Source organism: Falco naumanni, chromosome 25 (assembly GCF_017639655.2).
Source record: "Falco naumanni isolate bFalNau1 chromosome 25, bFalNau1.pat, whole genome shotgun sequence".
Lineage (NCBI taxonomy): Eukaryota > Metazoa > Chordata > Aves > Falconiformes > Falconidae > Falco > Falco naumanni.
Genome location: NC_054078.1, coordinates 281,470 through 298,424, shown reverse-complemented (window position 1 = coordinate 298,424; position 16,955 = coordinate 281,470). Strand labels below are relative to the sequence as shown.

The following is a 16,955-nucleotide window of genomic DNA, read 5'->3' as shown; positions in this document are numbered from 1 at the left end:
CCCCCCCCCCCCCCCCCCCCCGGGCCGGTGCCGTGCTCGGAGCCACGATGGGAGCGTCAGTGGGCTGAGCCCCCCCCAGGTACCGGGGGCTGTCGGTGGGGAGGGGGTTACCGGGGGGGGGGGGGCCTGGGGGGGGCACCAACGGAGAGGTCCCTGGGCTGGGCTGTTCTGGACTGGGTTATACTGGATGATACTGGGTTATACTGGGCTATACTGGGCCATACTGGGCTGTCCTGGACTGGGCCTTACTGGGCTGGACTGGGCCTTACTGGGCTGGACTGGGCCATACTGGGCTGGGCAGTACTGGAATGGGTCATACTGGGCTGGGCTGTCCTAGACTGAGCTATACTGGGCCATACTGGGCTGGGCAGTCCTGGAATGGGTCATACTGGGCTGGGCTGTCCTGGACTGAGCTATACTGGGCCATACTGGGCTGGGCAGTCCTGGAATGGGTCATACTGGGCTGGGCTGTCCTAGACTGAGCTATACCGGGCCATACTGGGCTGGGCAGTTCTGTACTGGGCCATACTGGGCTGGGCTGTCCTGGACTGGGTCATACTGGGCTGGGCTGTCCAGGACTGAGCTATACTGGGCCATACTGGGCTGGGCAGTCCTGGAATGGGTCATACTGGGCTGGGCTGTCCAGGACTGAGCTATACTGGGCCATACCGGGCTGGGCAGTCCTGGAATGGGTCATACTGGGCTGGGCTGTCCTAGACTGAGCTATACTGGGCCATACTGGGCTGGGCAGTCCTGGAATGGGTCATACTGGGCTGGGCTGTCCTGGACTGAGCTATACTGGGCCATACTGGGCTGGGCAGTTCTGGAATGGGTCATACTGGGCTGGGCTGTCCAGGACTGAGCTATACTGGGCCATACTGGGCTGGGCAGTCCTGGAATGGGTCATACTGGGCTGGGCTGTCCAGGACTGAGCTATACTGGGCCATACTGGGCTGGGCTGTCCAGGACTGAGCTATACTGGGCCATACTGGGCTGGGCAGTCCTGGAATGGGTCATACTAGGCTGGGCTGTCCAGGACTGAGCTATACTGGGCCATACTGGGCTGGGCAGTCCTGGAATGGGTCATACTGGGCTGGGCTGTCCAGGACTGAGCTATACTGGGCCATACTGGGCTGGGCAGTCCTGGAATGGGTCATACTGGGCTGGGCTGTCCAGGACTGAGCTATACTGGGCCATACTGGGCTGGGCAGTCCTGGAATGGGTCATACTGGGCTGGGTTGTCCTAGACTGAGCTATACCGGGCCATACTGGGCTGTGCAGTTCTGTACTGGGCCATACTGGGCCGTGCTGTCCTGGACTGGGCCATACTGGGCTGAGCTGTTCTGGACTGGGCTGGACTGGGCCATACTGGGCTGAGCTGTTCTGGACCGGGCTGGGCTGGACTGGGCCATACTGGGCTGGGCTGGATTGGGCCATACTGGGCTGTGCTTTCCTGGACTGGACTGGGCCATACTGGGTTGGGCTGGGCTGGACTGGGCTGTGTTGTGCTGTGCTGTACTGGGGCATAATGGGCTGTGCTGGGCCATACTGGATCATAGTGATGCATGCTATTCCGTATTGTGTTGTACTGGGCTGTTCTGGGCTGTACTGGGTTATACTGGGCTGTACTAGACCATGCTGTGGTGGCCTATACTGACTTATACTGGGTTGTACTGGTCTTTAGTGAGTAGTACTGGCCCATACTGGTTTGTACTGGGCCATGCTGGGCTGTGCAGGCTGTACTGGCTCCTACTGGGCTGTACTGGATTGTACTGGGCCATGCTGGGCTGTGCAGGCTGTACTGGCTCCTACTGGGCTGTACTGGATTGTACTGGGCCACACTGGGCTGTGCTGGGCCTTCTCAGACTGTACTGGGCCATGTGGGGTCCTAGAATGCGATACTGGGCTGGACTAGGCTGGACTGGGCCATACTGGGGTGTATGGAACTATACTGGGCTGTTCTGGTCCATTACCAAGCTGCTCTGGGACATACTGGGCTGGACTGGGTTATACTGTGATATACTGGGGTATATGGAGCTGGACTGGGCTGTTCTGGGCTGTACTGGGCCATGTTGGGGGTGCATGGAGCCATACTGGGGTGTACTGGGCCATACTGGGCTGTACTAGGTCATGGTGAGGGTGCATGGAGCCATACGGGGCTGTACTGGGCTATACTGGGCTGTGTGCAGCTGGACTGGTCCATACTGGTGGGTACTGGTCCATACTGGCCTGCCCCCTGTCCCCACAGGCCCCGCGGCAACGCCCGGACGGGACCGACATGGAGCCCTGAGAGGAGGTAATGGGATCACACGGGATCACCCAGGGGCACACGGGATCACTGGGATCTCCTGAGGGCACACGGGATCACCCAGGGGCACACGGGATCACTGGGATCTCCTGAAGGCACACGGGATCACCCAGGGGCACAGAGGATCACTGGGATCTCCTGAGGGCACACGGGATCACACAGGGGCACACGGGATCACTGGGATCTCCTGAAGGCACACGGGATCACACAGGGGCACACGGGATCACTGGGATCTCCTGAAGGCACACGGGATCACACAGGGGCACAGAGGATCACTGGGATCTCCTGAGGGCACACGGGATCACCCAGGGGCACACGGGATCACTGGGATCTCCTGAGGGCACACGGGATCACACAGGGGCACACGGGATCACTGGGATCTCCTGAGGGCACACGGGATCACACAGGGGCACACGGGATCTCCTGAGGGCACACGGGATCACCCAGGGGCACACGGGATCACTGGGATCTCCTGAAGGCACACGGGATCACCCAGGGGCACACGGGATCACTGGGATCTCCTGAGGGCACACAGGATCACACAGGGGCACACGGGATCACTGGGATCTCCTGAGGGCACACGGGATCACACAGGGGCACAGAGGATCACTGGGATCTCCTGAGGGCACACGGGATCACACAGGGGCACACAGGATCACCCAGGGGCACACGGGATCACTGGGATCTCCTGAGGGCACACGGGATCACCCAGGGGCACACGGGATCACTGGGATCTCCTGAAGGCACACGGGATCACCCAGGGGCACACGGGATCACTGGGATCTCCTGAGGGCACACAGGATCACACAGGGGCACACGGGATCACTGGGATCTCCTGAGGGCACACGGGATCACACAGGGGCACAGAGGATCACTGGGATCTCCTGAGGGCACACAGGATCACCCAGGGGCACACGGGATCACTGGGATCTCCTGAAGGGCACACGGGATCACACAGGGGCACACGGGATCACTGGGATCTCCTGAGGGCACACGGGATCACACAGGGGCACATGGGATCACTGGGATCTCCTGAGGGCACACGGGATCACCCAGGGGCACACGGGATCACTGGGATCTCCTGAAGGCACACGGGATCACACAGGGCCACATGGGATCACTGGGATCTCCTGAGGGCACACGGGATCACCCAGGGGCACACGGGATCACCCAGGGGCACACGGGATCACTGGGATCTCCTGAGGGCACACGGGATCACCCAGGGGCACACGGGATCACTGGGATCTCCTGAAGGCACACGGGATCACACAGGGGCACATGGGATCACTGGGATCTCCCGAGGGCACACGGGATCACACAGGGGCACACGGGATCACTGGGATCTCCTGAGGGCACACAGGATCACACAGGACCGCTGGAATCTTGGGAGGGCACATGGAGCACGTGGGATCACACAGGATCACTGGGATCCTGCAGGGGCACACGGGATCACACAGAACCATGTGGGGTGTCAATGGGATCTCCCTGGATCTCCTGGGACACACGGGGTCACAGGGGAACACGCAGGGCACACGGGATCACAGGGGATCACAGGGGATCGCGGGGGATCTCATGGCTCCCATAGGACTTAGTGGGGGCCCCCGGGCCCGATCCTGCCCCCCCCTCCCCCCCAGTGGGCCCAATCCTGCCCCACAGCCCCTCCCCCCCTTTGGGCCCAATCCTGCCCCACAGCCCCTCCCCCCCCCAGTGGGCCCAATCCTGCCCCACAGCCCCTCCCCCCCTATGGGCCCAATCCTGCCCCACAGCCCCTCCCCCCCCGTGGGACCAATCCTGCCCCACAGCCCCTCCCCCCCTGTGGGCCCAATCCTGCCCCACAGCCCCTCCCCCCCTATGGGCCCAATCCTGCCCCACAGCCCCTCCCCCCCCGTGGGCCCAATCCTGCCCCACAGCCCCTCCCCCCCCTATGGGCCCAATCCTGCCCCACAGCCCCTCCCCCCCCTATGGGCCCAATCCTGCCCCACAGCCCCTCCCCCCCGTGGGCCCAACCCTGCCCCACAGCCCCTCCCCCCCTATGGGCCCAATCCTGCCCCACAGCCCCTCCCCCCCCCCGGGCCCAATCCTGCCCCACAGCCCCTCCCCCCCCGTGGGCCCAATCCTGCCCCACAGCCCCTCCCCCCCCTATGGGGCCAATCCCGCCCCACAGCCCCTCCCCCCCTCTGGGCCCAATCCTGCCCCACAGCCCCCTCCCCTCCTGTGGGCCCAATCCTGCCCCACAGCCCCCTCACCCCCTATGGGCCCAATCCTGCCCCACAGCCTCATTTCCCCCCATGGGCCCAATCCTGCCCCACAGCCCCCTCCCCCCCCTGTGGGCCCAATCCTGCCCCACCGCCCCTCCGCCCCTGTGGGCCCAATCCTGCCCCACCGCCCCTCCCCCCCTATGGGCCCAATCCTGCCCCACAGCCCCTCCCCCCCTATGGGCCCAATCCTGCTCCACCGCCCCTCCCCCCCATGGGCCCAATCCTGCCCCACAGCCCCTCCCCCCCCCATGGGCCCAATCCTGCCCCACCACCCCTCCCCCCCCTATGGGCCCAATCCTGCCCCACAGCCCCTCCCCCCCCTGTGGGCCCAATCCTGCTCCACCGCCCCTCCCCCCTATGGGCCCAACCCGGCCCCACAGCCCCTCCCCCCCCCCGTGGGCCCAACCCTGCCCCACAGCCCCTCCCCCCCCGTGGGCCCGATCCCGCCCCACAGCCCCTCCCCCCCCGGGCCCAATCCTGCCCCACCGCCCCTCCCCCCCCGTGGGACCAATCCTGCCCCACGCCCCCCTCCCCCCCTATGGGCCCAATCCCGCCCCACAGCCCCCTCCCCCCCCCGTGGGCCCAATCCTGCCCCACAGCCCCTCCCCCCCCCGTGGGCCCAATCCTGCCCCACCGCCCCTCCCCCCCCTATGGGCCTAATCCTGCCCCACAGCCCCTCCCCCCCCTGTGGGCCCAATCCTGCCCCACAGCCCCTCCCCCCCCTTTGGGCCCAATCCTGCCCCACAGCCCCTCCCCCCCCCGTGGGCCCAATCCTGCCCCACAGCTCCTCCCCCCTATAGGCCCAATCCTGCCCCACAGCCCCGCCCCCCCCATGGGCCCAATCCTGCCCCACAGCCCCTCCCCCCTATGGGCCCAATCCTGTCCCACAGCCCCTCCCCCCCCGGGCCCAATCCTGTCCCACAGCCCCTCCCCCCCCCTGTGGGCCCAATCCTGCCCCACAGCCCCTCCCCCCCCTATGGGCCCAATCCTGCCCCCACAGCCTCATTTCCCCCATGGGCTCAATCCTGCCCAACTCCCCCCCCCCCCGTGGGCCCAGTCCTGCCCCCTCCTCACCGCCCCCCACCCCCCTCCACAGGCGCCGCCGGGGCCGGCGGAGGATGGCGAAGCTGCTGGTGCCCCTGGTGATGCTGGGGGCGGTGGCGGGGTCCCACCGCTGCCCCCCCCGCTGCCTCTGCCCGGCGGCCGCCCCCAACCCCACGCTGCTGTGCGCCCGCACCGGCCTCTTGGCCGTGCCGCCCAGCCTGGACCGCGGCGCCGTGGAGCTGCGCTTGGCCGACAACTTCATCGGCGCCGTCGGCCGCGCCGATTTCGCCAACATGAGCAGCCTGGTGCACCTCACCCTCTCCCGCAACGGGCTGCGGCGCTTGGCGCCTGGCGCCTTCGCCGACCTCCGCGCCCTCCGCGCCCTCCACCTGGACGGCAACCGGTTACCGGCGCTGAGCGGGGCGCAGCTGCGCGGCTTGGCCAGCCTCCGGCACCTCATTTTGGCCAACAACCAACTGGCCGCCATCGAACCCGCCGCTTTCGCCGCCTTCGCCGCCACGGTGGAGGACCTGGACCTGTCCCACAACAACCTGCCGGCGCTGCCCTGGGAGGCGGTGGCCGGCATGGCCAGTTTGGCCACCCTCACCCTGGATCACAACCTCCTGGAACGGGTCCCCGCCGGCGCGGTGGCGCGTTTACCGCGTTTGGCACGTTTGGACCTCACCGCCAACCGCCTCCGGGCGTTACCGCCGGTGCCGGGCCCGCCGGGCCCTAGTTTGGCGGCGGGGGGGAACCCGCTGCATTGTAACTGCGAATTGCTTTGGTTACGGCGGTTGGCGCAACCGGGCCGGCTGGAGAGCTGCGCATCGCCGCCGCCGCTCGCCGGTCGCTTGCTTTGGGCCGTGCCGGAGGAGGAATTGGCGTGTCGAGCCCCGGCCATCGCCGGCGCCGCTGCCGATCCCGCTGCCGTCTTGGAAGGCCAACCCTTACGGTTGGGTTGCGCCGCTGCCGGCGATCCGCCGCCGGCCTTGCACTGGTTGGGGCCGGACGGGCGGTTGGTGCAGAACGGTTCCCGCCGCGCTGTCGGCCCCGACGGCTCCTTGGAGCTCCGGGTGGCCACGCTGGGCGACCACGGCGCCTTCACCTGCGTGGCTTCCAACGCCGCCGGCGAGGCGGCCGCCCGCGTGCAGGTAGCCGTCTTTCCGCTCCCGGTTGCCCGCGAGGATGGCGACGGCGACGGCGAAACGGCGGCCGGTCCTTCGGATATGGCTCGCGCCGGCGGCAACGAGACGTGGGTGCCGGGCGAGCGGCGGGTGGTGGCGGCCGAGCTGACGGCCACGTCGGCGCGAATACGCTGGTTGCCCCAGCGCCACGTCCCCGGCATCCGCATGTTCCAGGTCACCTACAACAGCTCCCTCGACGACTCCCTCGTCTACAGGTGGGTGCCGGGGGGAGGCTGGGGGGGCGCGGGGTGTCGTGGCGCCGTGGGGGTGGGGGTGGCAACCCCCCCCACCGCGGGGGTGTCTGGCATCACGTGGCACAGCGGGGGGTGGGGGGGGGGCGGTGCGGGGGGACGTGCGGCGTCGCACAGGGACACATGGCATTGCATGGCATGATGTGGCATTGCATGGGGACATGTGGCGTCGTGTGGGGACGCGATGCATCACACAGGGACACGTGGCATCACCTGGGGACACGTGGTGTTGCGTGCGGACACGTGGCATCGCGTGGGGACACGTGGCATCATGTGGGGACATGTGGCGTCACACGGGGACACATGGCATTGCATGGCATGATGTGGCGCCATGTGGGGACACGATGCATCACACAGGGACACGTGGCAACGCGTGGGGACACGTGGTGTTGCATGGTGACACGTGGCATTGCGTGGGGACACATGGCATCATGTGGGGACACGTGGCATCACATCGGGACATCTGGCATCACACAGGGACACACGGCATTGCATGGCATGATGTGGTACTGCATGGGGACATGTGGCATCATGTGGGGACATCTGGCATCACACAGGGACACGTGGCATCGCGTGGGGACACGTGGCATCATGTGGGGACATGTGGCATCACACAGGGACACATGGCATTGCATGGCATGATGTGGCATCGCATGGGGACATGTGGCATCGTGTGGGGACGCAATGCATCACACAGGGACACGTGGCATCACCTGGGGACACATGGCATCATCTGGGGACACGTGGCATCATCTGGGGACATGTGGCGTCACACAGGGACACACGGCGTTGCATGGCATGATGTGGCATCGCATGGGGACACGATGCATCACACAGGGACACGTGGCATCACGTGGGCACATGTGGCATCATGTGGGGACACGTGGCATCACATCGGGACATCTGGCATCACACAGGGACACACGGCATTGCATGGCATGATGCGGCATTGCATGGGGACATGTGGCATCGCGTGGGGACATGTGGCATCATGTGGGGACATGTGGCATCACACAGGGACACATGGCATTGCATGGCATGATGTGGCATTGCATGGGGACATGTGGCGTCGTGTGGGGACGCGATGCATCACACAGGGACATGTGGCATCACCTGGGGACACGTGGTATCATGTGGGGACATGTGGCGTCACACAGGGACACATGGCGTTGCATGGCATGATGTGGCATCGCATGGGGACACGATGCATCACACAGGGACACGTGGCATCACTTGGGGACACGTGGCATCATGTGGGGACATGTGGCGTCACACGGGGACACATGGCGTTGCATGGCATGATGTGGCATCGCATGGGGACACGATGCATCACACAGGGATACGTGGCATCACTTGGGGACACGTGGCATCATGTGGGGACATGTGGCGTCACACGGGGACACATGGCGTTGCACAGCGTGATGTGGCATCGCATGGGGACACGTGGCATCATGTGGGAACACATGGCATCGCATGGGGCCATGTGGCATGGGGACACATGGCATCGCGTGGCGTGGCGTGGCGTGGCGTGAGGACACGTGGCATCGCGTGGGGCCGCGTGCCATCACCCAGAGCCTTGTGGCCTCACACGGGGCAACGTGACATCACGGGGGGGCGGGGGGGGGGGGGGCACATGACATCACACGAGGCCACACGGCATCACCCGGGGACCGCGCGGCGTCGCACGGGGCCACGTGGCATCGCATGGGGCCACGTGACGTCACGCGTGGGGGTGGGGTCATATAACATCCCTCGAGAGCCACGTGACGTCACATGGGACCACGTGCCATCACTGGGGACCACATGGCATCGCGCGGCGTCGCACGGGGAGGGTGTGGCACTGCACGGGGTGGGCCAGGCGTGGCCCCCCCGCCCCGCCCCACCCCACCCCACCCCCCGCCCCTCCCCCCCCAGGCTGCTGCCCCCCTCCAGCCGGAGCTTCGTGCTGCGGGACCTGGCGGCCGGGCGTCACTACCAGCTCTGCGTCACGGCCCTGCACGCCGAGGGGGTCCCGGCGGCGCCCACCGCCCGCGGGCTGGGCTGCGTCCGCTTCGCCACCCCGGGGGGGACCCCCGGCTGCTCCGCCCTCCCCCGCCCCCACTTTTTAGGGGGCACCGTCATCATCGTCATCGGCGCCGCCATCGCCGCCTCCGTCCTCGTCTTCATCCTCATCCTCACCGCCCGCTACAAAGCGGCGGCCGCCCGCCGCCCCCCCGCCGCCGTCGCCAGCGTCTGCTCCCAAACCAACGGCGCCCACAGAAGCCCCGAGCCGCCGCCGCCGCCGCCGCCCCCCCCCCCTCCCTACCCCGGCACCCATGGGTGCTACCGGCGGGGGGGGCGCGGGGGCTGTTCCCCAGCCACAGCTACCCCCGGCGCGCACGGACTCGGCGCCACGGCTCGCTGCCGCGCCTCGACCTGCCCGAGGGGGACCCCCCCGCTGCGCCCCTCCTTCGGCAGCACCCACTGGATGCTGGAGAGCACCGTCTGAGGTGGGGGGGGGGGGGGGGGGGGGAGGGGGGGAGGGGGGGGCGAGGGGGGGGGGAGGGGGGGGGTAGCACCCATGGGTGCCCGCTGGCAAAGGGTCTTGGCGCGTCGCCGGGCGCTCCTGGGTCATTACGGGAGCCCCCCGGGGTGGCCGAACGCGCCATGGGGTGCCCCTGGGTGCCCGAGTGCACCCTTGGGTGCTTCTGTGCACCCTTGAGTGCCCGCATGTGCCCTTGGGTGCCTGAGTGCACCCTTGGGTGCTCTTTGGTGTCCGAACGCGCCATTGGGTGCCCCTGGGTGCCCGAGTGCACCCTTGGGTGCTTCTGTGCTCCCTTGAGTGCCCCGGGTGCCTGAGTGCACCCTTGGGTGCCCGAATGTGCCCTTGGGTGCCTGAGTGCACCCTTGGGTGCTTCTGTGCCCCCTTGAGTGCCCCGGGTGCCCGAGTGCACCCTTGGGTGCTCTCGGGTGTCCAAACGTGCCATTGGGTGCCCCTGGGTGCCTGAGTGCACCCTTGGGTGCTCTTTGGTGTCCGAACGCGCCATTGGGTGCCCCTGGGTGCCCGAGTGCACCCTTGGGTGCTTCTGTGCCCCCTTGAGTGCCCCGGGTGCCTGAGTGCACCCTTGGGTGCTCTTTGGTGTCCGAACGCGCCATTGGGTGCCCCTGGGTGCCTGAGTGCACCCTTGGGTGCTTCTGTGCCCCCTTGAGTGCCCCGGGTGCCTGAGTGCACCCTTGGGTGCCTCTGTGCCCCCTTGAGTGCCCGCATGTGCCCTTGGGTGCCCGAGTGCACCCTTGGGTGCTTCTGTGCCCCCTTGAGTGCCCTTGGGTGCCCTGGGTGCCTGAGTGCACCCTTGGGTGCTTCTGTGCCCCCTTGAGCGCCCAAATGTGCCCTTGGGTGCCTGAGTGCACCCTTGGGTGCTCTTGGGTGTCCGAATGGACCCTTGGGTGTCCCTGGGTGCCTGAGTGCACCCTTGGGTGCTCTCGGGTGTCCGAACACGCCATTGGGTGCCCCTGGGTGCCTGAGTGCACCCTTGGGTGCTCTTGGGTATCCGAATGGACCCTTGGGTGCCCCTGGGTGCCCGAGTGCACCCTTGGGTGCTTCTGTGCCCCCTTGAGTGCCCTGGGTGCCCGAGTGCACCCTTGGGTGCTTCTGTGCACCCTTGAGTGCCCGAATGTGCCCTTGGGTGCCCCTGGGTGCCTGAGTGCACCCTTGGGTGCTCTCGGGTGTCCGAACACGCCATTGGGTGCCCCTGGGTGCCTGAGTGCACCCTTGGGTGCTTCTGTGCCCCCCTTGGGTGCCCCGGGTGCCTGAGTGCACCCTTGGGTGCCCGAATGTGCCCTTGGGTGCCCCTGGGTGCCTGAGTGCACCCTCGGGTGCTCTTTGGTGTCCGAACGTGCCATTGGGTGCCCCTGGGAGCCTGAGTGCACCCTTGGGTGCTCCTGTGTGCCCTTGAGTGCCCGAATGTGCCCTTGGGTGCCCCTGTGCACCCTTGAGTGCTCCTGTGCGCCCTTGGGTGCCCCTGGGTGCCTAAGTGCGGCCTTGGGTGCCCCCATGCACCCCCGGGTGCTCCTGCGCACCCTTGGGCGCTCCTGGGGCCCCCTGTGCACCCCCTGGGTGCCCGTACGCAGCCATAGCTGGTCGGATGCAGCCCCAGCACCCTGGGTGCCACCGGGTGCCCGCCCACACCCATGGGTGCTCCTCCAGGACCCCCCCCGGGCACCCGTGTGCTCCCCCTCGCCCCCATCGGTATCCGTGTGCCCCTCCCCCACCCCCTTCCCGGGGCACCCGTATGCAACCCAGTACCTACTTGCCCCCCCCCTCCGTGGGCACCCTGACACGCGTGGGCACCCGCGTGTGTGCCCTGACACGTGTGGGCACCCCGACATGTGTGGGCACCTGCGTGGGCACCCTGACACGCGTGGGCACCCTCACGTGTGCCCCAACATGCGAGGGCACCCTCACGTGTGCCCTGCCACGCGTGGGCACCCTGACACGCGTGGGCACCCTCACGTGTGCCCCAACATGTGAGGGCACCCTCACGTGTGCCCTGCCACGCGTGGGCACCCTGACACGCATGGGCACCCTGGTGTGTGCCCCAACATGCGAGGGCACCCTCACGTGTGCCCTGCCACGCGTGGACACCCTGACACGCGTGGGCACCCTCACGTGTGCCCCAACATGCGAGGGCACCCTCATGTGTGCCCTGCCACGCGTGGGCACCCTGACACGCGTGGGCACCCTCACGTGTGCCCCAACATGTGAGGGCACCCTCACGTGTGCCCTGCCACGCGTGGGCACCCCGACACGCCTGGGGCTCCCCCGGGGGAGGTGCACCCTGGGACTTGTGCGCACCCTGCCACGCGTGTGCGCCCTGCCACGTGTGTGCGCCCCGCCACGCGTGTGCGCCCCAACACGCGTGTGCACCCCCGGCCTGCCCCCCGCCGTGGTGCCTTTGGCCGGGCCGGCGGCGGGGGGGCCCCGCACACGCCACTGACATGTCTGCACAGATGACACGAGAACCGCAGCCCCCCCCCCCCTCCCCCCAAAAGAACCCCCTCCCGGGGGGGGGACCCAAACGCCTGGGTCCCCCTGGGTCCCCCCACTCGGGTCGTGTCCCCCCCCCCCCGCCCCCCCCCCGGCCCGGGGCCTCCTATCTGGCTGGTCTGGATAACCCCGTGGGGGTCGGCCCCCCCGGGCCCCCCCCATCACACCCCCCCCCCAGCCCCATTTACTCCCTCCCCCGCTGCCCCATCACCCCCGTATTTTCCCCTGCCCCCCCCCCCCAACCTACCCCTCCCCCCGTTGCCCCCCTCCCCCCCACCAGCCGCCCCCCCGGGCCCCCCCCGGCCCGCTGCAGTGTTTAACACAAGTTTTTACATTAAAAACCTGTGCCCCCCCCGCCCGGGGCGATTAAACCTTTTGTGTGTGAAGAGGAGGGGGAGCTGCTCTCTCTGTGGGGGTGGGGGGTCCCCCTTTTACTTGGGGGGTGGGGTCGTCTTCCTTGGGGGGTGGGAGTCGCAGGGGTCCCCACTGCCGGGGAGGGGGCATTGCCCAGGGGGGTCCCACTGTGCGCGGGGGGCGGGGGGGGGGGGGGTCCGGGGGGGTCCTCTCTGTCTGGAGGGGGGTGTCTTCTCTCTGGGGGGAAGGCCAGGGGGGTCGTCTCCCCGGGGGGGGGGGGGGGGGGGGGGGGGGGGGGTCGTCTCCGTCTAATTGGAGGGGCCCGGGGGGGTCCAGGGCCCCCCAGCCTCATCCGAGCCTCTCAAGAATCCCCCTGTCCCCTGTAACAGGCAGCTGCCCGCATGCAAATGAGCTCATTAGCATGCTAACGAGGTGGGCGCGGTGGACAGTGGCTGAGGTGGTGGGGGCGGGGCTATGCTAATGAGGACGGGTAATTAACATTCCCCCCCCCCCGTTGCCTGGATACCGCTGCTGAGATACGGGGGGATGCAGCTGCCGCCGGCGCCATAGCAAGGGCGTGGCAGCACCTCATTAATATGCAAATAAGGGGCGTGACTTGCACCCCTCATTGCTGCTGGGCTTTTGCTAATTACCTCCTCCGATAATTACCCTGCCTCATTTGCATACAGCTCCCCAGCCTGGTCTTCCCCCCCCCCCATCCCCCTCAGTTTTCCCAAGGGCAAGGCCACGTCGGGGGGGGGGATGGGCAGGACAGCTGGGTCCCTTCCCAGGGGGAGGGGGGGTGAGATTTGGGGGGGGGGCAGCTGGGTCCCTTCCCAGGGGGAGGGGGAGGGGGGGTGAGATTTGGGGGGGGGGGGCCAGCTGGGTCCCTTCCCAGGGGGAGGGGGGGGTGAGATTTGAGGGGGGGGGGCAGCTGGGTCCCTTCCCAGGGGGAGGGGGGGTGAGATTTGAGGGGGGAGGGGCAGCTGGGTCCCTTCCCAGGGGGAGGGGGGGTGAGATTTGAGGGGGGAGGGGCAGCTGGGTCCCTTCCCAGGGGGAGGGGGGGTGAGATTTAAGGGGGGGGGGGCAGCTGGGTCCCTTCCCCGGGGGAGGGGGGGTGAGATTTGAGGGGGGGGGTAGCTGGGTCCCTTCCCACGGGGAGGGGGGGTGCACCTGGGGTCCCTTCTTCGGGGTGGGGGTCCAGGGTCGGGGTGCCTGGGTCCTTTTGGGGGGGGGGGGGCGGGCTACACCTCTTGGGGGGGGAGGGGGGGGCACCTGGGTCCTGTCCCGGGGTGGAGACCTGCATCCCTCAGGGGGGCCCTGATGCCAAGGTCTTTTTCTGGGGTGTGGGGGCTTCATGGGGGGGCTGCAACCTCTTGGCAGGAGGGGTGGACCACGTGGGTCCTTTTGGGGGGGGGCACAAACACCTGGGTGCTTTGGGGGGGAGGGGCACAATCACCTGGGTGCTTTGGGGGGGGGGCAGAAACACCTGGGTGCTTTTGGGGGGGGGGGGAACAAACACCTGGGTGCTTTTGGGGGGGGGGCACATACACCTGGGTGCTTTTGGGGGGGGGCACAAACACCTGGGTGCTTTTGGGGGGAGGGGGAGGGGCACAAACACCTGGGTGCTTTGGGGGGGGGGGGCACAAACACCTGGGTGCTTTTGGGGGGGGGGCGCACAAACACCTGGGTGCTTTGGGGGGGAGGGGCACTAACACCTGGGTGCTTGGGGGGAGGGGCACAAACACCTGGGTGCTTTTGGGGGGGGGGGGGCACAAACACCTGGGTGCTTTGGGGGGGGGGGGGCACAAACACCTGGGTGTTTTGGGGGGGGGCAGAAACACCTGGGTGCTTTTGGGGGGGGGGGGGAACAAACACCTGGGTGCTTTTTGGGGGGAGGGGCACAAACACCTGGGTGCTTTGGGGGGGAGGGGCACAAACACCTGGGTGCTTTTTGGGGGGGGGGGCGCACAAACACCTGGGTGCTTTTGGGGGGGGGGGCACAAACACCTGGGTGCTTTGGGGGGGGGGGCACTAACACCTGGGTGCTTTTGGGGGGGGGGGGGAACAAACACCTGGGTGCTTGGGGAGGGGGCACAAACACCTGGGTGCTTTGGGGGGGGCCCACAAACACCCTGGGTGCTTTTGGGGGGGGGGGAACAAACACCTGGGTGCTTTTGGGGGGAGGGGCACTAACACCTGGGTGCTTTGGGGGGGGGGCACAAACACCTGGGTGCTTTGGGGGGGGGGGGCAGAAACACCTGGGTGCTTTTGGGGGGGGAGGGGCACAAACACCTGGGTGCTTTGGGGGGGGGGGGCACAAACACCTGGGTGCTTTGGGGGGTGGGGCACAAACACCTGGGTGCTTTTGGGGGGGGGGGCACAAACACCTGGGTGCTTTTTGGGGGGGGGGGGGCACAAACACCTGGGTGCTTTTGGGGGGGGGGGGCACAAACACCTGGGTGCTTTGGGGGGGGGGCAGAAAACACCTGGGTGCTTTGGGGGGGGGGGGGGGGCACAAACACCTGGGTGCTTGGGGAGGGGGCACAAACACCTGGGTGCTTTGGGGGGGGCCCACAAACACCTGGGTGCTTTTGGGGGGGGGGGAACAAACACCTGGGTGCTTTGGGGGGGGGGCACAAACACCTGGGTGCTTTTGGGGGGAGGGGCACAAACACCTGGGTGCTTTTGGGGGGGGGCACAAAACACCTGGGTGCTTTTGGGGGGGGGGGGAACAAACACCTGGGTGCTTTTTGGGGGGAGGGGCACAAACACCTGGGTGCTTTTGGGGGGAGGGGCACTAACACCTGGGTGCTTTGGGGGGGGTGGTGCACAAACACCTGGGTGCATGGGGGGGGGGGGGGGCACAAACACCTGGGTGCTTGGGGGGGGGGAGGGGCACAAACACCTGGGTGCTTTGGGGGGGAGGGGCAGTAACACCTGGGTGCTTGGGGGGGGGCACAAACACCTGGGTGCTTGGGGGGGGGGAGGGGCACAACCACCTGGGTGCTTTGGGGGGGAGGGGCACTAACACCTGGGTGCTTGGGGGGGGGCACAAACACCTGGGTGCTTGGGGGGGGGAGGGGCACAACCACCTGGGTGCTTTCCCTGCTGGAAAGGTGCCCCCCCTGCCCCCGCCGTGTCCTTGGAGCTGGGTATATCTACGCAGCGCCGGGCGCCGCGGCAGGGGGGGTTGGCGATGGCGGCGCTGGTGGTGGCGGTGCTGGCGGCGGCGGTGCTGGGGGGGGCCGAGGCGCAGTGCCCATCCCCCTCCGACCTACGGACGGCCAACGGCACCCGCATCTGCGCCCAACTCTACGCCGACAACAGCCCTTACTACGACCAGTGCTGCGCGGGCCCCGTCCTGGTGGTAGAACCCGGCGCCGACGTCCCCTACATGCCCCGCGGCTGGGCCGCCCGCGTCTCCTCCTTGGTGGTGGGCACCCGCTGTGAGCTGACCGTTTGGTCTCGGGCTGGCAAGAAGGGGAAGATGCGGCGTTTCGGGGCCGGCGCGGTGCCGCGGTTGCAGGAGGTACGGCGGGGGCTCTTCGGCGACTGGGATAACGCCATCAGGGGGTATTATTGTAGCTGCAAGTGAGGCGGGCGGCGGCGGGGGGGGCGGCGCACGGCGGCGGGCAGCGGAAGGCGGCATGAGGCGACGCAGGCCGGTCGGAGGCGATGCGGGCAAATGCAAGTCAATGTGGGTCAAGGCGAGTCAACGTGGGGGTCAAGGCGAGTCAACGTGGGGGTCAAGATGAGTCAACATGGGCCAAGACCAGCCAACGTGAGTCAACATGGGCCAAGACCAGCCAACGTGAGTCAACTTAGGCCAAGACAAGCCAACGTGAGCCAACTTAGGCCAAGACCAGCCAACGTGAGTCAACGTGGGCCAAGACCCGCCAACGTGAGTCAACGTGGGCCAAGACCAGCCAATGTGAGTCAACTTAGGCCAAGACAAGCCAATGTGAGTCAACATGGGCCAAGACAAGCCAACGTGAGTCAACGTGGGCCAAGACAAGCCAACGTGAGTCAACGTGGGCCAAGACAAGCCAACGTGAGTCAACGTGGGCCAAGACAAGCCAACGTGAGTCAACGTGGGCCAAGACAAGCCAACGTGAGTCAACGTGGGCCAAGACAAGCCAACGTGAGTCAACATGGGCCAACACAAGCCAACGTGAGTCAACGTGGGCCAAGACCAGCCAACGTGAGTCAACGTGGGCCAAGACCAGCCAACGTGAGCCAACATGGGCCAAGACCAGCCAACGTGAGTCAACGTGGGCCAAGACAAGCCAACGTAAGTCAACTTGGGCCAAGACAAGCCAACGTGAGTCAACATGAGTCAATGTGGGCCAAGCCAAGTCAACGCGAGTCAACATGGGCCAGTGCAAGCCAACCTCAGCCAAGCCAAGTCAACATGAGTCAATACAAGCCAAGCCAAGCCACCACGACCCCACTGACAGACGTGCGCTGACACACGTCGACGTGGCAGTGCCACCCCCTGCCGCCCCTCCCCCCCCCCCCCCCCCCCGC

At 67.3% G+C, this 16,955-nt stretch overlaps 2 protein-coding genes across 2 annotated transcripts; both read left to right on the top strand.

Annotated features, from left to right (window-relative positions):
- The first annotated feature begins 2,237 nt into the window (after window positions 1-2,237).
- On the top strand, window positions 2,238-9,805 carry LRFN1 (leucine rich repeat and fibronectin type III domain containing 1). The gene is given in 5 exon segments (XM_040578258.1): window positions 2,238-2,296; window positions 5,663-7,009; window positions 8,960-9,344; window positions 9,347-9,469; window positions 9,471-9,805. Coding segments are annotated over 4 exon segments (1,896 nt in total). The 5' UTR covers window positions 2,238-2,296; window positions 5,663-5,684; the 3' UTR covers window positions 9,534-9,805.
- A 5,819-nt stretch (window positions 9,806-15,624) lies between these two features.
- On the top strand, window positions 15,625-16,237 carry SYCN (syncollin). Its single transcript, XM_040578260.1, has one exon. It carries the CDS (start codon window positions 15,625-15,627, stop codon window positions 16,021-16,023), a length of 399 nt encoding a protein of 132 aa, XP_040434194.1. The 3' UTR covers window positions 16,024-16,237.
- Window positions 16,238-16,955: the final 718 nt, after the last annotated feature.